This window comes from Cherax quadricarinatus, chromosome 18, assembly GCF_038502225.1.
Source record: "Cherax quadricarinatus isolate ZL_2023a chromosome 18, ASM3850222v1, whole genome shotgun sequence".
Taxonomy (NCBI): domain Eukaryota; kingdom Metazoa; phylum Arthropoda; class Malacostraca; order Decapoda; family Parastacidae; genus Cherax; species Cherax quadricarinatus.
In genome coordinates, this window is record NC_091309.1 from 4,757,977 (window position 1) to 4,780,874 (window position 22,898).

A 22,898-nucleotide genomic window follows, 5' to 3' on the forward strand; every position below is an offset into this window, starting at 1 on the left:
CCTACTTACTGCTAGGTGAACAGGACAACAGGTATAAAGAAACACGTCGAAATGTTTCTACCCCGCCGGGAATCGAACCCGGATAACTGCATGGTAACTGCCCCCCTACCCTACTATTCATGCCAGTAAACCAGCACTCCAGGATGCAGGGGCGTCGTAAGGGGGGCGGGCCGCCCCAGGTGACACCATTTAGGGGGTGACACCATTTAGGGGGTGACACCATTTAGGGGGTGACACCATTTAGGGGGTGACATCATTTAGGGGGTGACATCATTTAGGGGGTGACACCATTTAGGGGGTGACACCATTTAGGGGGTGACACCATTTAGGGGGTGACACCATTTAGGGGGTGACACCATTTAGGGGGTGACACCATTTAGGGGGTGACACCATAGAGCCTATAAAGAAAGTAACATTAATGCCCAAAACAGTGCTGCACAAACATAAGAGAATAAGCCTTCGTTTCTATACAGCCTATTATATGTTGTTAGGTAAGACACATATGCAACAGTTAGACAACTTTATTCCGAAACGTTTCGCCTACACAGTAGGCTTCTTCAGTCGAATACAGAAAGTAGGCAGGAACAGTAGAGATGTATTCGACTGAAGAAGCCTACTGTGTAGGCGAAACGTTTCGGAATAAAGTTGTCTAACTGTTGCATATGTGTCTTACCTAACAACCTGTTGGTATTGTATACCATTTTGATGTTCATCTTGTCAGACACTGCAACACATGGCATCTTGGTACAGAAAACACCTTGGACAAGCTTTTCAAGTGAAAAAGGGTTGGATCTGAGAGGGACATGACCTCTCAGTGGCTACATTTTCACTACTACTACTACTCTGCACCTCTCCTTCCGACAGTATTTAAGTCTCTGCACTGTCGCTTGATCTTCAGATAGTTCCTGACTATGGAACTGAACTTCTCCAGGCCGAGGGACTGACAACCTCAAATTCTACGACTACAAGGGTGATGGACTGATTACATCGTCTTCACATCTCAACTGTTCCTGCCTACTTTCTGTGTTCGACTGAAGAAGCCTACTGTGTAGGCGAAACGTTTCGGAATAAAGTTGTCTAACTGTTGCATATGTGTCTTACCTAACAACCTGTCGGTATTGTATACCATTTTGATGTTCAGCCTATTATATATTAACAAAGTTCAAATAAGCCTATATAGGGAAAATCATTGATTTTGATTATGTGATAGATGATTTTGCATAATTGAAGGCAAGGAAATGTAAAATCAGATTCACTGAGATGTTACCTGTACTCGAGATCAAATGTTACCTGTACTCGAGATCAAATGTTACCTGTACTCGAGGTCAAATGTTACCTGTACTCAAGGTCAAATGTTACCTGTACTCGAGGTCAAATGTTACCTGTACTCGAGATCAAATGTTACCTGTACTCGAGGTCAAATGTTACCTGTACTCGAGGTCAAATGTTACCTGTACTCGAGGTCAAATGTTACCTGTACTCGAGATCAAATGTTACCTGTACTCGAGATCAAATGTTACCTGTACTCGAGATCAAATGTTACCTGTACTCGAGATCAAATGTTACCTGTACTCGAGGTCAAATGTTACCTGTACTCGATATCAAATGTTACCTGTACTCGAGGTCAAATGTTACCTGTACTCGAGGTCAAATGTTACGAGATCAAATGTTACCTGTACTCGAGATCAAATGTTACCTGTACTCGAGATCAAATGTTACCTGTACTCGAGATCAAATGTTACCTGTACTCGAGATCAAATGTTACCTGTACTCGAGATCAAATGTTACCTGTACTCGAGATCAAATGTTACCTGTACTCGAGATCAAATCTCAACTAGTCCATTACTTTGTTTTTTTTTTTCTTTTTTTATTTTGTTTCGGCATTGTTGAAGATGAATAAATGTCGGATCTGTTGCCTGTACTCAAAGTGGTATTTGAGTTTATGTTTCCTCATTAATAAAGTTGAGAAGTATTCTCCTATTCAGTTTATGGCCCTTAAACGTTCTCATTGTTAAACATTTGTCACTGGGGGTGACATCGAAGATGCTGCCCCGGGTGACACCAGAGATTCCGCCCCGGGTGACACCAACTCTAGCGATGCCTCTGCAGGATGGCAACCTCGCATCCACCGAGCCACATCGGTGAATGCGGCCACCCCCCTTTGGCCGCCACCTCCCGGAACCAACAGACAGCGTCCTGGGTTACTCCAGTCACCAAGGACACAAGAGGTCGCCCACTGGGTCTCTGAAGGGCGGCTCGGTATATCTTCTGTTAACTCAGTTCCCACAGCAAACACCACCACTGAGAGCCTCAACGCAATGGGACGGACAACGATCACTTTTCCTTCAACTTCTGAGCTGTAACTTACAAGAGGAATATCCTCAAAGGCCGAATGGAAAAAGAAGAGAGGAGGGGAGGGGTTGGGGCATTTAGATTCGATCCGAGGAAAGAGAGCAGAGGCTTAATTCATCTTACTTCACCACGATAAGGGATCCCTTCCCCCTTGAAAGGTGTATTTTAATAATCTGACTTATTTCCGAGATAAGATTTTCTTCGGATTTTTAACCCCGGAGGGTTAGCCACCCAGGATAACCCATGAGTCAGTGCGTCATCGAGGACTGTCTAACTTATTTCTATTGGGGTTCTCAAATCTTGTCCCCCCAGGATGCGACCCACACCAGTCGACTAACACCCAGGTACCTATTTGCTGCTAGGTGAACATGACAACAGGTGTAAGGAAACACGTCGAAATGCTTCCACCCCGCCGGGAATCGAACCCGGGCCTCCGTGTGTGAAGCGAGAGTTTTAGCCACCAGGTATATGGTATATTTTTTTGTGGTGTGCTCTCCAAGCTACAGAAGTTAAAGGAGCTTGTAAAACGAGATGAGTTTGCTTTTCCTAGTATTAAAAAGAATATTTGATTATTTCTCGACCTTGGTTAGCTTCTCCAGATTTTATCATAAAGGATAAAATAAGCTGTGAATCTGTGGAATATCAAATGCCTTATACCTTTCCTGCACTAACAAAAAAATACCTTATTTTAAATAAGAAAGAACCGTTTGTATCCTTAACTATTTCCTACCATCTTCTTGGCTGTTACTTTCTACACAGTGGGCTTGGACATACAGCAGGCATGTGTGAGCGTGTTAGACAGTAGTGGAGATAAATGGTTTTAGGGACCTAACGAGATATTGGAGTGTGAGCAGGGTAATATTTTGTTAAGGGATTCAGGGAAACCGGTTAGCCGGACTTGAGTCCTGGAGGTGGGAAGTAGAGTGCCTGCACTCTAAAGGAGGGGTCTGAGATATTTGCTGTTTGGAGTAACATCTGAACTGTCATAAGAACATAAGAAAGGAGGTACTTTGCATAGGCCCGCCGGCCCATTCTAGGCAGGTCCTTCACAAATCCAACCCACTAATATCGTATCTGTGCGCCTCTGGCAAGGCAGTAATAGTGTGAATGATGGTGAAAGTGTTTTTTTTCGAAGCACCCTGCCTCGGTGGGAGGCTGCCGGCGTCTTAAAAAATATACAAACTATTTAAGATCAATAATGCCCTTAACATGTATGAAGCATATATTAATGAATAATATATAACAAACATAAACGAATATCAATATAATATAATACTTACTAAAGACATGTTTGTAATAAGTAGTATTTGAATAATCCCACGCTGTAATATTAGTGGAATCGAGCTCTCTGCCGGGGTCATCAGAAAGGCAGGTCAGCTGCAGTTGTTTACCTTCATAGTATGAGTTATGGACCATTATGACATCCGTAGCCAGGTCTGTTGATATATCTTAATTTAGTATAAAACAAGGTGTCCAGATGGTAGAGTGCCAACAGCGTGCACACCATATACATGTTCACAGATTAACATGTCACAGTGCCACACACTATACATAGATCCTCAGACATATATACGAGGTCCAGATGCTAGTGTCAACCATATACAAATACACACATGGTCATACAGATATATGAGTATAGTCCACTTGGTAGAGAACCGACACATAATACACACACACACACACACACACACACACACACACACACACAGGGGCCAGGAGCTTGGATTCGACCCCTGCAACCTCAACTAGGTGAGTACACACACACACACACACACGACATGACGGAAGGAATAGACTCCGAAGTGTCCCTGTTTGCAGATGACGTGAAGTTGATGAGAATTCATTCGGTCGAAAACCAGGCAGAACTACAAAGGGATCTGGACAGGTTGCAGACCTGGTCCAGCAATTGGCTCCTGGAGTTCAACCCCACCAAGTGCAAAGTCATGAAGATTGGGGAAGGGCAAAGAAGACCGCAGACGGAGTACAGTCTAGGGGGCCAGATACTACAAACCTCACTCAAGGAAAAAGATCTTGGGGTGAGTATAACACCAGGCACATCTCCTGAGGCACACATTATCCAAATAACTGCTGCAGCATATGGGCGCCTAGCAAACCTAAGAACAGCATTCCGACATCTTAATAAGGAATCGTTCAGGACCCTGTACACCGTGTACGTTAGACCCATATTGGAGTATGCGGCACCAGTTTGGAACCCACACCTAGCCAAACACATAAACTAGAGAAAGTGCAAAGGTTTGCAACAAGACTAGTCCCAGAGCTTAGGGGTATGTACTACGAGGAGAGGTTAAGGGAAATCGACCTGACGACACTGGACGACAGGAGAGATAGGGGGACATGATAACGACATACAAAATATTGAGAGGAATTGACAAGGTGGACAAAGACAGGATGTTCCAGAGATGAGACACAGCAACAAGGGGACACAGTTTGAAGTTGAAGACACAGATGAATCACAGGGATGTTAGGAAGTATTTCTTCAGCCACAGAGTAGTCAGGAAGTGGAATAGTTTGGGAAGTGATGTAGTGGAGGCAGGATCCATACATAGCTTCAAGCAGAGGTATGATAAAGCTCACGGTTCAGGGAGAGTGACCTAGTAGCGACCAGTGAAGAGGCGGGGTCAGGAGCTGGGAATCGACCCCTGCAATCACAACTAGGTGAGTACACACACGCAAACAGAGGAGCTGTGACTCGACCCCTGTAACTACCTATAAGTGAGTTTACTCACACACACTTATAAAGATATATATAGATAGACCTCCAGCAATTATGTACTTAATCACAATAATGTACACCACTCAAAGATTTTTTTATACAGAGTAATACCTGGAAGCTGTATATTTATGTAAGGTAGTAAGTGTAATACCTGGAAGCTGTATATTTATGTAAGATGGTACGAGTGGTGAGTCTTACCTTCCTTGGAGATGACCGGGTTATTGTTGTGGAACTTGAAGGCAACTCCAGAGCTGACATTACTGTGAAAAAAAAAATCATTGTATGACATATGATGTACAGTAGGTCATTATTGTCTTTATTGTGAATTTATATTAATTACCTCAGTAACAAGTTAAATATTATTATTTTTTTTTTGCAGATAATTTTTAGATTTAGTCGAAGGACCTAAAAGTGGTGGCCATATTTTTTTTCCTCCAACTCTTCGTTTGTTTTTCGTTCATAACTCGAGAAAGCCTAATCTGATTGGCTTCAAATTTTCATCACTTGTGTACGATAACTAGAGCTAAATTCTTGGAACAAATGACATGTGCAGGCGCCCTAAGACCAAAGTTGTTGAAATCATTCACAGCATCCTGGAATGGCTCCAATAACTTCCAAAACCCTCAACGGCGTAGCTTCACAAGTTCTTAAAAAAAAAAAAAGGAGCTTCCTAATTCAACAACAGCAGAGACTGAAAGTCATGTGTGTATGTACAGATATAACTACTGTATGTATAAAATAATGTGAATTTTTTATCCTCATTAAATCACGTTAAATACATTTTAGTTTAACAAACCACGGAACGGGTAAGGTTTGAACCAATGGCGAATGAATCGTAAAACTCAAGGCCAGTGCGTAAGCCATAGGTTCAAACTCCACCCGTTCTGTGGTGTGTTATTACGATCTCGTGGAACATTTCAGTTTACTTTTTCTGATGCATCTTTGATCCAAGACAGTACCTATTAAGCTTCATTTGTGCGGACAAATTTGTTGATATAGTAAAATAGTTACAAAAACTTTGTTGGAAACGTCATAACTGGAGGATTCATCTGATCGGCTTCAAATTTTCACCACTGGCAAGTAAGTTTATTCAGGTATACACAAATACAGTTACAACATACATTGGCATGGTTTACTGAACGTTAGGTTGAATATGTGGTGACACTGGTTTATAGTCAATAACTAGAGAAACCTTCTAATTGCCTTGAAAATATTAATGATGATGGGAGTGGAAATAAGTCACGAGCCCGAGAAGGTTCAACTGCCTCCCAGCATACATAAGGGGGATTACCAATAGACCCCTGGCAGTCTTCAAGCTGGCACCGGACAAGCACCTAAAGTCGGTACTTGACCAGCCGGGCTGTGGCTCGTACATTGGTTTGCGTGCAGCCAGCAGTAACAGCCTGGTTGATCAGGCTCTGATCCACCAGGAGGCCTGGTCACAGACCGGGCCGCGGGGGCGTTGACCCCCGGAACTCTTTCCAGGTAAACTCTGACTTTTTTGAGTTATCCCAGGTTCTCTACACATATGTTACTATGTATGATAATATATGTAACTGTATTTGTGTATACCTGAATAAACTTACTTCAGAAGAATGATGATATCTCATAAGTTTAGGTTAAGTTGGGGCAAATTTGAAGTTTTGCTGAAATTGTTAAAAATTATGGAATTGTTGGAATCAGATCAGTTGCTGGAATTGCTTTTTCAAATTTTCAGCGTCGATGGGCATTATTAAAAGAAAGTTTACCTCTGTCTTGAGCTGTGATAACTAGAGAATGCCTCTTCTGATCGCCTTCAAACTCTAAACATAAGTGAATCTTAACTGCAGGTATTTTTCAATTCATTATGGGTTGTGTGGGTGTTTATATGTACATTTTCTAAAGCAACTTAATCAAACCCATCCCATTGGGTATGACCTACTTCCACTGGGGACTCCCGCCTACAAGTAATTATGGCTATGCCCTCGTCTGCTACCCGTCCCTTTCCACCTGACGTTAGTATATAACCGCCAGCCTTCTCGCCTGTGCTCCAGAATCTTCACGACTACGGTGCCTTTCACACCAACTCCAAGGCTGAGGGACTGATTACCTTATCTTTTGTATATAGTTCTACTGTCTTCAGATTATGTCCTTGAATTTTTATTGATAAAGCACTGGCTGGCGAAACGTCTACAATAAAGATACCCAAATGTTGCACATGTGTCTTAATTTTCATCTTGTCGGTATTGTATACAATTCTTGTACAACCACGTCACAGAGTCACTGATATACTCGGAACTAATAAACACCAGAAATGATGCTGCTGATGTTTCGGCAGTAAAGATCGAAAACCAAAACCTGGTCATTATGGTTGTATACAAGCCTCCGGATGCAATTTCCCAACAATTCCAGGAACAGCTTTTGAAAATTGACAACTGTCTAGAAAATTTTCCAGCTCCTGCCCATACATCTTGTTCCTGAGGGACTTCAACCTAAGATACCTAAAATGGAGGAATGTAGCAAATAATGCTATAACAGAAATAACCCTAGTAGGCAGCTCAGATGAAAATTCGCACACACACGAGCTATTAAATCTCTGCATCAAATTCACCTTAAACCAACAGATAACAGAGCCAACAAGATTGGAGAATACACTGGGCCTCATCTTCACTAACAATGATGCTCTGATACGAAATATTACCATTTCAAAAACAATATACTCAGATCACAACATAACAGAGGAACAGACATGTATGCACAGGGCCCCAGACCAACAGAATGTGATCAGTCACGAGGGAGCCCTCACCAAAATCAACTTCAGTAACAAAAATATATGGTGGGACCAAGTCAACCAGGTCCTAAATGAAATAAGCTGAGAAAACATCCTAAGCAACATGGATCCAAACCTATGTCTAGAAAAGTTAACTCAGTGGCACTCGAGGTATGCTCAAGGCACATTCCTTAAAGGAAAAGGAAGAGAAGATGTAAACTAAAAAGAGAGAGGCGCTCCCTATACAGGTGAAGGCGAAGAATCACAGAACGGCTAAAAGAGGCCAATGTATCTGTAATACGAAGGGAGGCACTGGTCAGAGAAATAGCAAATATCGAACTTAAGCTAAAGGAATCTTACAGGAGAAAAGAAATGCGGGAAGAACTAAAAGTCATAAATGAAACTGAAAGAAACCCAAAATAATTTCTTTCCTTATGCCAAATCCAAGTCGAGAACAACATCCAGTACTGGGCCTCTACTTAGACGAGATGGGTCTTACACAGATGACAGCAAGGAAATGAGTGAGTTCCTCAAGTCCCAGTATAACTCAGTGTTGAGCGAGCCGCTGACCACACTAAGAGTCGAAGACCTAAATGAATTTTTTTATGACCGAGACTTAGAATTTGGTAGATTCAAGCTTATCTGATATTATCCTAACATCACATGACTTCGAAAAGGCGATAAATGACATGCCCACACACTCTGTCCCAGACCCAGACTCGTGGAACTCCGTGTTCATCAAGAACTGAAAGAAGCCCGTATCACGTGTTTTTAGCATTCTATGGAGAGGGAGCATGGACACAGGGGTCATCCCACAGCTGCTAAACACAACAGACAGCCCTGGACCACTATGACAAGGTCCTGGATGCCCTAGAAGACAAACAAAACGAAGACGAAGTAAAGAATGACTTTGCGAAAGCCTTCGACAAGTGTGACCATGGTGTAATAGCGCACAAAATGTGTGATAAAGGAATAACAGATAAGTTGGTAGATAGATCTATAATTTCCTAACAAACAGAATACAAAGAGTAGTAGTAAACAGAGTAAAGTCTGAGGAGGCTACTTTGAAAAGCTCTGTTCCACAAGGCACAGTACTCGCCCCCATCCTGTTCCTCATCCTCATATCTGACATAGGCAGGGATGTAAGCCACAGTGCCGTATCTTCCTATGCAGATAACACTCGAATTTTCATGACAGTGTCCTCCATTGAAGACACTGCAAGACTCCAGGCGGACATCAACCAAATCTTTAAATGGGCCGCATAAAACAATATGAAGTTCAATGAAGAGAAATTTCAATTACACCGATATGGACAACGTAAGGAAATTAAAACTATATCGGAGTATAAAACAAATTCAAACCACACAACAGAGCGAAAAACTAATGTGAAGGACCTGGGGGTGATCATATCATAGGATCTCACTTTCAAAGACCACAGCACTGTATTTACCACATCTGCTAGAAAAATGACAGGATGGATAATGAAATCCTTCAAAACTAGCAATGCCAAGCCCTTGATGACACTCTTCTGGTCGCTTGTTCTATCTAGGCTGGAATATTGCTGAGCACTAACAGCGCCTTTCATGGCAGGTGGAATTGCTGACCTAGAAAATGTACAGAGAACCTTCACGCCACACATAAGTACGATAAAACACCTAAATTACAGGGAACGGTTGAAGATACTTGTATTCCCTTGAACGCAGGCGGGAAAGATACATGATTATATACGCTTGGAAAATCCTAGCGAGATTAGTACCAAATTTGCACACGAAAATCACTCCCTACGAAAGCAAAAAACTTGGCAGGCGATGCAACATCACCCCAATGAAAAGCAGGGGTGCCACTAACACGATAAGAGATAACATAATAAGTGTCAGGGGCCCAAGACTGTTCAACTGCCTCCCAGTATACATAAGGGAGATTACCAACAGACCCCTGGCTGTCTTCAAGTAGGCACTGGACAGGCACCTAAAGTCATTACCTGATCAGCCGGGCTGTGGTTCGCACGTCGGTTTACGTGTGGCCAACAGTAACAACCTGGTCGATCAAGCCCTGATCCACCATGAGGCCCGGTCACAGACCGGGCCGAGGAGGCGTTGACCCCAAAAACCCTCTCCAGGTACACAGTGAGTGTCCTTTGTGTAGTCGACAGGGTGTAAACTCTATCAACCAACCTTTATGGATGGGTATACCAGCCCTGGGGGATGTATGGTGACAATACTGTCAATGAGTTACAAGAAGAAACTGTTGATAAACATAATCACAGAATCATTTAAAATATTAAATATTTAATTTTACTTTTGTTTGATATAGCTAACTGTTGCTACTTATCCTAATGTTATTGCATCTTTTTGCGAATTCTTCGTCCTTCTCTGTTCTTTATCACATTTACATGCTTACTCATATTTGTATCTATTCCCAGTTATTTTGTTTTCGAGTATATACACCGAAAGATGTACTCGATGGATACGTATGTATTTTCGAAGCAAAAAATCACGTCATACCTGGAGTTAACCCTCTCCAGGTAAACTCCAGGTATGATATGTGATTTTTTGCTTCGAAAATATTCATACGTATCCATCGAGTACATCTTTCGGTATATATACGCTGAGAGGTTACTTTTATCCCTTTTTAAGAAGCAGAGTTCTCTTGACTGGTGATCAACGGGTTACATACATGATTATTGTTATAATCAAGGGGGAAGCGCTAAACCCGGAGGATTATACAGCGCCTGGGGGGGGGGATGTGGAAGGTATTCAGGCTTAATTCGGGGAACTAGAGCACAGATCCAATTCCCTAAATCAAGAGCCCCTCACCAACATCAAGGAACCTTTCTTGAGGGGGCGGGTTGCATACAGCCTTAATATATATGTAGTTCATAGGTTTTTAACTCCATTAACCAGTCAACCAAGATTAAGATTCTTTATTTCTATTCACTGCATTAAAATCAGCTGTTTCAGTCTATGGAGATGTTTAGCAACTCAGATACAATATAAATGGCTGTAACTCATGTAAATGTCAACAAAGTATATATACCTCCTTGATTTTGACACAATACGATTGCGTATTGTACCCCGAAAGACACTTGAAGTTTCATGTCTCTTGAAGTTGACAGTTCCACCTGTCCTGTTGACAGCTCCGGCGTGTAGGGCAGCCATGCAGATGTCACAGTCCTAGAAAAATTAATATAATTTATAATACATCTCGTACATATTTCAAAATATCTAAATATTCTTCAACAAGAAGCTTGTATATACATTTACTGCTAGTCATAAGATAAGATTTCGTTCGGATTTTTAATCCCGGAGGGTTAGCCACCCAGGATAACCCAAGAAAGTCAGTGCGTCATCGAGGACTGTCTAACTTATTTCCATTGTAGTCCTCAATCTTGTCCCCCCAGGATGCGACCCACACCAGTGGACTAACACCCAGGTACCTATTTGCTGCTAGGTGAACAGGACAATAGTGTAAGGACACGTGTCGAAATGTTTCCACCCGCCGGGAATCGAACCCGGGCGCTCCGTGTGTGAAGCGGGAGCTTTAGCCACCAGGCCACTGGGCCATTATGTTTCTGACACTTACACTTACGTAAAACTATGGGCTTTTCCGACTAAGTAAGCTTTGAAAAAAGTTTTCTTGGAAACTATATTATAATTATTATTATTATTAATAATATTATTATTATTACTACTACTAGAAGGAACTGGACAGGCACCTAAAATCAGTACCTGACAAGCCGGGCTGTGGTTCGTACTTCGGTTTGCTTGCGGCCAACAGTAACAGCCTGGTTGATCAGGCTCTGATCCACCACGAGGCCTGGTCACAGATCGAGCCGCGGGGGCGTTGATCCCCGAAACTCTCTCCAGGTATACTACTAAGGGAATGGGATCCAAGTGCTTAAACTTACCTACCTTCATGGAAGGGCAGACCCAGTTCCTTGAATCAAGAGCCCTTCACCAGCATCAAGAACCCTACAATTTACTTTCATAATGGCTCTGAAGGCACAGATGTAAGTCGTACAATGTGGGATGTCTGAATGTGCGTGGATGTTGTGCGAATGATAAGGAAGAGATGATTGTGGATGTTATGAATGAAAAGAAACTGGATGTCCTGGCTTTAAGTGAAACAAAGCTGAAGGGGGTGGGAGAGTTTCAGTGGAGAGGAATAAATGGGATTAGGTCAGGGGTTTCAAACAGAGTTAGAGCTAAAGAAGGAGTAGCAATAATGTTGAAGGATAAGCTATGACAGGAAAAGAGGTAATATAAATGTATTAATTCAAGGATTATGTGGAGTAAAATAAAGGTTGGATGTGAAAAGTGGGTTATAGTAAGCATATATGCACCTGGAGAAGAGAGAAGTGTAGAGGAGAGAGATTTTGGGAAATGTTGAGTGAATGCGTGGGGAGTTTTGGACCAAGTGTGAGAGTACTTGAGGTTGGGGATTTCAATGCTAAATTGGGTAAAAATGTTGTGGAGGGAGTAGTAGGTAAATTTGGGGTGCCAGGGGTAAATGAAAATGGGGAGCCTTTAATTGAGCTATGTGTAGAAAGAGGTTTGGTAATAAGTAATACATATTTTATGAAAAAGAGGATAAATAAATATACAAGGTATGATATAACACATAATGAAAGTAGTTTGTTAGATTATGTATTGGTGGATAAAAGGTTGCTGGGTAGGCTCCAGGATGTACACGTTTATAGAGGGGCAACTGATATATCGGATCATTATTTAGTTGTAGCTACAGTTAGAGTAAGAGGTAGATGGGAAAAGAGGAAAATGGCAAACAACAAGTAAGAGGGAGGTGAAAGTGTATGAACTAAGGGAGGAGGAAGTTCAGGTGAGATATAAGCAACTATTGGCAGAAAGGTGGCTGGTGCAAGTATGAGTAGTGGGGGGGGGGTTGAAGAGGGTTGGAATAGTTTTAAAGATGCAGTATTAGAATGCGAAGCAGAAGTTTGTGGTTGTAGGAGGGTGGGTGCAGGAGGAAAGAGGAGTGATTGGTGGAATGATGAAGTAAAGGGTGTGATAAAAGAGAAAAAGGTAGCTTATGAGAGGTTTTTACAAAGCAGAAGTGTTATAAGAAGAGTAGAGTATATGGAGAGTAAAATAAAGGTGAGGAGAGTGGTGAGAAAGTGCAAAAGGAGAGCAGATGATAGAGTGGGAGAGGCACTGTCAAGAAATTTTAATGAAAATAAGGAAAAATTTTGGAGTTAAAGAAGTTAAGAAAACCTAGGGAACAAATGAATTTGTCAGTTAAAAACAGAGTAGGATAGTTAGTAGATGGGAAGATGAAGGTATTGGGTAGATGGCGAGAATATTTTGAGGAACTTTTAAATTTCGACGAAGAAAGGGAGGTGGTAATTTCATGCACTGGCCAGGGAGGTATACCATCTTTTAGGAGTGAAGAAGAGCAGGATGTAAGTGTGGGGGAGGTGCGTAAGGCATTACGTAGAATGAAAGGGGGTAAAGCAGCTGGAACTGACGGGATCATGACAGAAATGTTAAAAGCAGGGGGGATATAGTGTTGGAGTGGTTGGTATTCTTGTTTAATAAATGTATGAAAGAGGGGAAGGTACCTAGGGATTGGCGGAGAGCATGTATAGTCCCTTTATATAAAGGGAAGGGGGACAAAAGAGACTGCAAAAATTATAGAGGAATTAGTTTACTGAGTATATCAGGAAAAATGTACGGTAGGATTATTATTGAAAGAATTAGAGGTAAGACAGAATGTAAGATTGCGGATGAGGAAGAACGTTTTAAAGTGGGTAAGGGATGTGTAGATCAGGTGTTTACATTGAAGCATATATGTGAACAGTATTTAGATAAAGGTAGGGAAGTTTTTATTGCATTTATGGATTTAGAAAAGGCATAGGATAGAGTGGATAGGGAAGCAATGTGGCAGATGTTGCAAGTATATGGAATAGGTGGTAAGTTACTAAATGCTGTAAAGAGTTTTTATGAGGACAGTGAGGCTCAGGTTAGGTTGTGTAGAAGAGAGGGAGACTACTTCCCAGTAAAAGTAGGTCTTAGACAGGGATGTGTAATGTCACCATGGTTGTTTAATATATTTATAGATGGGGTTGTAAAAGAAGTAAATGCTAGGGTGTTCAGGAGAGGGGTGGGATTAAATTATGGGGAATCAAATACAGTTACTTTTTGCTGATGATACTGTGCTTATGGGTGATTCTAAAAAAAATTGCAGAGGTTAGTGGACGAATTTGGGAGTGCGTGTAAAGGTAGAAAGTTGAAAGTGAACATAGAAAAGAGTAAGGTGATGAGGGTATCAAATGATTTAGATAAAGAAAAATTGGATATCAAATTGGGAAGGAGGAGTATGGAAGAAGTGAATGTTTTCAGATATTTGGGAGTTGACGTATCAGCGGATGGATTTATGAAGGATGAGGTTAATCATAGAATTGATGAAGGAAAAAAGGTGAGTGGTGCGTTGAGGTATATATGGAGACAAAGAATGTTATCTATGGAGGCAAAGAAGGGAATGAATGAAAGTATAGTAGTACCAACACTCTTATATGGATGTGAAGCTTGGGTGGTAAATGCAGCAGCGAGGAGACGGTTGGAGGCAGTGGAGATGTCCTGTCTAAGGGCAATGTGTGGTGTAAATATTATGCAGAAAATTCGGAGTGTGGAAATTAGGAGAAGGTGTGGAGTTAATAAAAGTATTAGTCAGAGGGCTGAAGAAGGTTTGTTGAGGTGGTTTGGTCATTTAGAGAGAATAGATCAAAGTAGAATGACATGGAGAGCGTATAAATTTGTAGGGGAAGGAAGGCGGGGTAGGGGTCGTCCTCGATAGGGTTGGAGGGAGGGGGTAAAGGAGGTTTTGTGGGCGAGGGGCTTGGACTTCCAGCAAGCGAGCGTGAGCGAGTTAGACAGGAGTGAATGGAGACGAATGGTATTTGGAGACGGCCGACTTAATTAAGAAAAAAAAAAAACATCTTTTGAAAATGAATATGGCAGGGATATATAGCTAGGTTTTCTTCCCATCCCGCATAATAAATAAAATGAGTATTTAAGATTTTGATGTAAATAATAATAATAATAATAATAATAATAATAACAACAATTATAATGATAATATTGTTCACTAATTCTAATTCAATATTGCAAACAATGTATTTGCCTCATATACAGGAATGAATACGTCGCTACCTTCAAGGTACAACTGACCTTCATGGTACAACTGACCTTCATGGTACAACTGACCTTCATGGTACAACTGACCTTCATGGTACAACTGACCTTCATGGTACAACTGACCTTCATGGTACAACTGACCTTCAAGGTACAACTGACCTTCATGGTACAACTGACCTTCATGGTAAAACTGACCTTCAAGGTACAACTGACCTTCATGGTACAACTGACCTTCAAGGTACAACTGACCTTCATGGTACAACTGACCTTCATGGTACAACTGACCTTCAAGGTACAACTGACCTTCATGGTACAACTGACCTTCAAGGTACAACTGACCTTCATGGTACAACTGACCTTCATGGTACAACTGACCTTCATGGTACAACTGACCTTCAAGGTACAACTGACCTTCAAGGTACAACTGACCTTCAAGGTACAACTGACCTTCATGGTACAACTGACCTTCATGGTACAACTGACCTTCAAGGTACAACTGACCTTCATGGTACAACTGACCTTCAAGGTACAACTGACCTTCATGGTACAACTGACCTTCAAGGTACAACTGACCTTCATGGTACAACTGACCTTCAAGGTACAACTGACCTTCAAGGTACAACTGACCTTCAAGGTACAACTGACCTTCATGGTACAACTGACCTTCATGGTACAACTGACCTTCAAGGTACAACTGACCTTCATGGTACAACTGACCTTCAAGGTACAACTGACCTTCATGGTACAACTGACCTTCAAGGTACAACTGACCTTCAAGGTACAACTGACCTTCATGGTACAACTGACCTTCAAGGTACAACTGACCTTCATGGTACAACTGACCTTCAAGGTACAACTGACCTTCATGGTACAACTGACCTTCAAGGTACAACTGACCTTCATGGTACAACTGACCTTCATGGTACAACTGACCTTCAAGGTACAACTGACCTTCATGGTACAACTGACCTTCATGGTACAACTGACCTTCAAGGTACAACTGACCTTCATGGTACAACTGACCTCACTATAATATTCAGTTCCATACACAGGGGTACTTGTCTCTGGCACTTGTGATGTAGGAAGACATGACGTATCACAGCTGTTGAGCACAAAATTAAAGCATATCAAAATTATAGTTACATATATATAAGTTATATATATCGTATATATAAACTGAAAAATTTTCCTTCAGAATCAGAAGATTCGTCATATATTTCATAATCATAAAACAAATTTGTAAATACCTACTTGTAACTCTCATCATTAATGTCTCTGAACTTTTTGCAGGATTGTCCAGCCGAACCAGCGATAGTGCAAGACACCACCAAAGCTGAAATTATTATTGTTTATATATATATATATAAATATATATATATATATATATATATATATATATATATATATATATATATATATATATATATATATATATATATATATATATATATATAATATATATATATATATATATATATATATATATATATATATATATATATATATATATATATATATGTATGTATATATATATATATATATATATATATATATATATATATATATATATATATATATATATATATTATATATATATATATTAATATATATATTATATATATATATATTATATATATATATATGTCGTGCCGAATAGGCAGAACTTGCGATCTTGGCTTAAATAGCAACGCTCATCTTGCCATATAGAACAAGCGAAAATTTGTGTATGCAATAATTTCGCCAAAATCATTCTGAACCTAACGAAAAAAATATATTTCACTGTGTTTGTTTAGTATTAAATTATTGCAAACAAATCTAAAATATATTTAGTTGGGTTAGGCTAAAATAAATTGTTCTTGTTGTAATAAGGTTAGGTAAGTTTTCTAAGATTCTTTTGGAGCAAAATTAAAAATTTTTACATTAACATCAATGAAAAAAATATATCTTTAAACGTATAAAAGAAAATTTTTAGAAAGGACTTAATTTTAAATGAGTTCTTGCTAATTGGCCAGTTTTACATATTCAGCACGATATATATATATATATATATATATATATATATATATATATATATATATATATATATATATATATATATATATATATATATATATATATATATATATACATACATTATGTATATATATAATATATATTATATATATATAGTATATATAATATATACATATGAATATATACACATATATACACACACACACACACACACACACATATATATATATATATATATATATATATATATATATATATATATATATATATATATATATATATATATATATATATATATATATATATATATATATATATATATATATATATATATATATATATATATATATATATATATATATATATATATATATATAGACAAGACTACCACTATATCGTGAAGTACCTGGAGACAGCACTGGCACCCTTGAAACTGCATGTCCATTACTCTACCGATTAAGTCACTATGTACAAAACACTCCATCGGGATCTTCATCTGTTGTTTATCATGTTTTATAGATAATTTAAAATGAGAAGCTCAAATTTTCTGGGGAAATAAAATGTTAAAAAATACAGTGAATTGGAAATAAGTTTCTGTAATAAAATCTTATTCTACTCGCTGTATCTTACTTTTCAACAATTTCAGATATTTCGAATGAAACAAATGATCATTCCTGTGGTATTGGTTACAGCACACGGCTGATGTTTTAGATTTTATAGAAATAAAAAAAAAGTTGAGAATGAACTTACCTACAACAGCAAGCCGTATATACTCCATGACTGTCGATGGAGAAGGTGATGGAGGGAGAGCATCAACCATCACCACAGCTCTATATCAGCAACAGTTGTTGGTAGCAGTGATGGAAGAGCATCAACCACCACCACAGCTCTATATCAGCAACAGTTGTTGGCAGCAGTGATGGAAGAGCATCAATCATCACCACAGCACTATATCAAGAGCATTTTCAGTATCAGTTCTTGGTAACAGTGATGGAGGGAGGGTAGCAATCATCACACTTCTACTGCTGACACCTGCAGCAGTGATAACGTTTTCAGAAATGGATTTTCATTTTGGGGTACATAAGTAGGTATGAGTGAATGAGAGTTAGACTTAACTTGCATGGACCAATAGGCCTAGTACTGTGTTCCTTCACTTTCTGGCTCTACACTGCATTTGAACCAGAAATGGTCTTATTTCGCCTATTTTCCAAAATAAAATTATGCTTAGCGTACAGAAGATATACATAAGTAGGTAACGTTCGTAAGGAAACAAGACAAGTGTTTCCTGACATGAGTCTTGGTCATATGAAGACCCATCACTGGGGCTTCTGATAATCTGCCCGAGGCCTTCCACTGGCTAGCCGGTACATACTTAAAAAATTACCATTGTACAGATAGGTTATATCATAAAATATATAATACCTGTATTCCGCCAAGAACCTACATGTTAACAAACAGAACTGCTGATTAACATAAAAATGTAAATGTTCCAGTAAAGACAAAAAGTAAATCTAACTCCTATAGGGAGTGTTCTTGATGCTGGTGAGGAGGCTCTCGACTAAAGGCATTAGACATGCCCTTTCCCTTACTTGAATAGAACCTGAATGTCTCCCATTTCCCCAGGTTCTGTATGACCACTTTGAATCGACTTCAAAGTTTTCAAAAAAAAAAGCTAATTAGTCGGTTTTATTGGAGAAATTGTGATATTATTTTCCGTGAGGTAACTTTTCAATGCCTCTACTGGTCGCATCATTACAGCTCCTGGTCCTCTTAAGAGTGTAGATCTACAACTTGGACTTTGAGGATGTTAGGCTACAGATGCTAGACTTTTTGAGTACACTGAGCTAAAATTACTGGACCTGTTGAAGGTTTTGATTTCCAACTCCTGGACCTCTTGGGAGGGTTGAACTGAACCTACTAGTTTTCTTATCTAAGTTGGGCTGCAACTTTTGTGTCTCTTCAAGAGTTTTACTTGGAGTTTACCTGGAGAGAGTTCCATGGGGTCAACGTCCCCGTGGCCCGGTCTGTGACCAGGCCTCATGGTGGATCAGAGCCTGATCAACCAGGCTGTTACTGCTGGCTGCACGCAAACCAACGTACGAGCCACAGCCCGGCTGGTCAGGCACCGACTTTAGGTGCTTGTCCAGTGCCTGCTTGAAGACAGCCAGGGGTCTATTAGTAATCCCCCTTATGTATGCTGGGAGGCAGTTGAACAGTCTTGGGCCCCTGACACTTATTGTGTTGTCTCTTAACGTGCTAGTGACACCCCTGCTTTTCAGTGGGGGGATGTTGCATCGTCTGCCAAGTCTTTTGCTTTCGTAGTGAGTGATTTTCATGTGCAAGTTCGGTACTAGTCCCTCTAGGATTTTCTAGGTATATATAATCATGTATCTCTCCCGCCTGCGTTCCAGAGAGTACAGGTTCAGGAACTTCAAGTGCTCCCAGTAATTGAGGTGTTTTATCTCGGTTATGCGTGCCGTGAAGGTTCTCTGTACATTTTCTAGGTCAGCAATTTCATCTGCTTTGAAAGGTGCTGTTAGTGTGCAGCAATATTCCAGCCTAGAAAGAACAACTATTTACAACTATTATGCCTCTTCTACCTTCATGCAAGCATGAAGGTCTTAGAAAGAGGCTGGGGTTAGAGGATACAAGGAAATCTTTCTTTGGGTCACGCAACGTAAGTAACCATTCTACAGAATTCATTACCTTTGTAACTTGTGAGCTCATTACCTTTGTACCTAGTTCAGCTATCAAAACTTTGGGGGCCCAGTCCCTGGACCCATTACGTACCTCTGTAATCTGTAAATACCTTTGTAACTTGTCATGATTGTGACCAGACTTACCTGTAGTTCATTACCTTTGTAAATTGTGAGTTCATTACCTTTGTAAATTGTGAGTTCATTACCTTTGTAAATTGTGAGTTCATTACCTCTGTAACTTGCTCAGCTATCAAAACTTTGGAGTCCAGTCCCTGGACCAATTATGTACCTCTGTAATCTTTTGACTACCGCCCACAGGATGGGTATGGGGTGCATAATAAACATATTAAACTAAAATGGGTCACGCAGCGACTGGAATAAGCCTAGTTTTTTTTTAGTTAATACAAAATACAGATACAGTCTCAGAATTTAAGATATCATTAGCTATGCAGAAAGTTTTCATTTCCCGTAAGCTTCGTTTATCCGCCCTGCCTGCACTACTAATGGCTGTTATTTCTGGATTACGAAATGTTCTAATCTTTATGCATATAATTTATTGTGCATAAAAATCACAATACAAACTGTACTAAGATATTTCATCAAACAACGATATCATCATATTATTAGTATTGTTTTCAGGGTAAAGTGTTAAACCTGTAGGGATCATACTACGGCTGAGGAATTGGAGGTAATCTGGTTTGATCCGAGGAAAGAGAATAGCTCCAATTCCTCAGAGGATCAAGAACCCTTCACTAACATCAAGGCACTCTTAAAGGAACAATATATCGTAGTCTAGTGATCTTGCTTTCTTCATAAGCATCTTTTTTCTACAAGTCATCATAATTTACAATAATTCTGCTAGTTCAATGTATTTCTCAGTCCATACAAATATATGCCGAGTTTATTCGGTCCATATTTAAAAATTACAGGTAATATAAAACTTGAGTGATATTCGTGGTAGGTAGGCTTTAAACCTTATTAGTAATACACTGACGGGAAGTGCTTAACCCGTAGGGATCATATAGTGCTTGGGGAATAGGAGACAAATAGGTTTTATGTTAAGAATTAGAGGGTGGCTCTAATTCATTGGATTACGAGCTCATCACTAGCATCAAGTGTAGATTTTCTGATGTTATTTACAAATTCTAGACTATGTGTGAGTGTTGAAGATCACTGAATTTAGCAGCCTGTTTAATTTAGCAACTTGTTAAAGACACCTTCCTGACAAAACTCATGGGTGTGCCCTAGCACATTTATCAAATTATAGAAAATAATGGATATGTGTGTACTCACCTATATATGTCGCAGAGGTCGAGTCACAGCTCCTCCATGAGTGTTCACACACGGCCAAACTGTTTAGGAAGGATTTTGCTGACCTTAGAAATGTTGTAAAGTTGTGTAAGTGTTGGTAGCCAGATAATAGTGACGATGGTGATTGTAGTGGTGAAGGTAATGGTGATAGTGGTGACGGTGGTGGATGTTGTTCAACTCAACAAGCCACACACTGCTACCATCACTACATAACACTTGTCACTGACGGGAAACCGCCAAGAATACCATCTCTTATCTGTAATAATATTTTTTTTCTTTTGCGTTATACATAAAATTCATTCGTAATTCATCTAATAAGAGTATAAGGTACTCTTTATTATTTTCCCCAATATTTGTAAAATATGGACTTTTATCGAGAGAGACATTTATTGTTAAATTCTCAATGACGAGCAACTCTATCAGAAAAGGATGAGCGGTTTCTCTTATCTGCTTAAGCTTGAAGGTGATAATTATATTGCTCAGTTGTAACTTCTGACTTCTTGAAGAAAATTGCTCACCAAAATCTTCGAATTGGCCACATCAACGAAGGTTTATTTATTGCACTAAGTGTCAGAGGGGGTCTGATTGTAATTTAGAGTTATACGAAAAAATATAATTGATGAGTTGGATTACCTAACCGGGATTAACACCCGGAGAAGGGGGGAGGGAGTTATCCCAGGATAACCCAAGAAAGTCAAACGGTGTGACTTATTTCCTTTAGAAGTGAATGTGTCCTTCCCCAGGACTGAGTCATAACAAAGGTGCCAGGAGACTTACCCATATATCTCCCCTCGCTCAGGATTAAACCCGGGTCCTTTACTTTGTGAGCCGAACACTGAGCTACAAAGCACCAAATTTGTATAACCACATTTTGTCTTTAATACCATTTATACCTACAAATTCTTCATATTTTTTTTTTTATTTATTATTGGCCATCGGTCGGCTAGGTTATTCTATTTGAATTTTTTTCATTACAATTATATTATTATAATTATTGTAAATATTATTCATATTCTGAAGCTTCGTTAAAAAGTTTACATATTCGAAAATGATTTACCATCAAGTATAATACCAATTCATCATTTAATAAAATGTAAAATATAGAATAAATCAATGAAATATATCCCAGTTGTTGACTTGGCTTGAAGGAGACATTATGTAATATTAATCTGGTTTAGTTGAGAAATAGTGTCGAGAAGGTGAAGATAATGTTAATTTTGACAATGTTCTTTGTCTCTGTGATGAGTTTTATTATATCATTCCTTTAAGAGTGTCTTGATACTACTGAAGGGCTCTTGATTTAAGGAATTAGTGAAACCCTCCGCTTTCTTGGAATGAACCTGATTGTCTAACATTTCCCAGGAGCTATTTAAGCCTTTCACATTCAGTGTGCAATAATAATAATAATAATAATAATAATAATAATAATAATAATAATAATAATAATAATAATAATAATAACTGATCAAGCCATGACATGATCAAGCTCAACACTGAGATAAATATTGTTTAACAAAGACATTAAAGCAGTTTAGACACAGAATAAAGACTGGTTCAGGAAACTTAACTATCAGACTTATCTGCCAGTAGTGTTGGTCCCATGGTGCCCCCATTGCGCCATCATGGTGCCCCCATTGCCCCATCATGGTGCCCCCATTGCGCCATCCTGGTGCCATGGCCATGGTGCCACATGCCATCATGGTGCCCCCATTGCGCCATCATGGTGCCCCCATTGTGCCATCCTGGTGCCCCCATTGCCCCATCATGGTGCCCCCATTGCGCCTTCAAGAGAGAGCTGGACAGATACCTAAAGTCAGTGCCGGATCAGCCGGGCTGTGGCTCGTACGTCGGACTGCGTGCGGCCAGCAGTAACAGCCTAGTTGATCAGG

The 22,898-nt window shown here is 39.7% G+C and overlaps 1 protein-coding gene across 2 annotated transcripts in view; it reads right to left on the reverse strand.

Moving 5' to 3' along the window:
* Nucleotides 1-21,219, reverse strand: part of LOC128689536 (receptor-type tyrosine-protein phosphatase kappa-like) — a 169,723-nt gene extending 148,504 nt beyond the window's left edge. The window contains exons 1-7 of one of the 2 annotated variants that reach the window (XM_070086110.1): nt 20,992-21,219; nt 17,750-17,947; nt 16,238-16,319; nt 16,010-16,088; nt 10,872-11,008; nt 5,285-5,346; nt 3,633-3,788 (exon numbers count right to left, since the gene is read on the reverse strand). In XM_070086110.1, the coding sequence (XP_069942211.1) occupies nt 3,633-3,788; nt 5,285-5,346; nt 10,872-11,008; nt 16,010-16,088; nt 16,238-16,319; nt 17,750-17,819 (586 nt within the window). In that variant the 5' untranslated portion in view covers nt 17,820-17,947; nt 20,992-21,219. Of the gene's footprint in view, nt 1-3,632; nt 3,789-5,284; nt 5,347-10,871; nt 11,009-16,009; nt 16,089-16,237; nt 16,320-17,749; nt 18,032-20,991 lie in introns of both variants that reach the window. The other variant, XM_070086109.1, reaches the window with a different exon arrangement.
* Nucleotides 21,220-22,898: the final 1,679 nt, after the last annotated feature.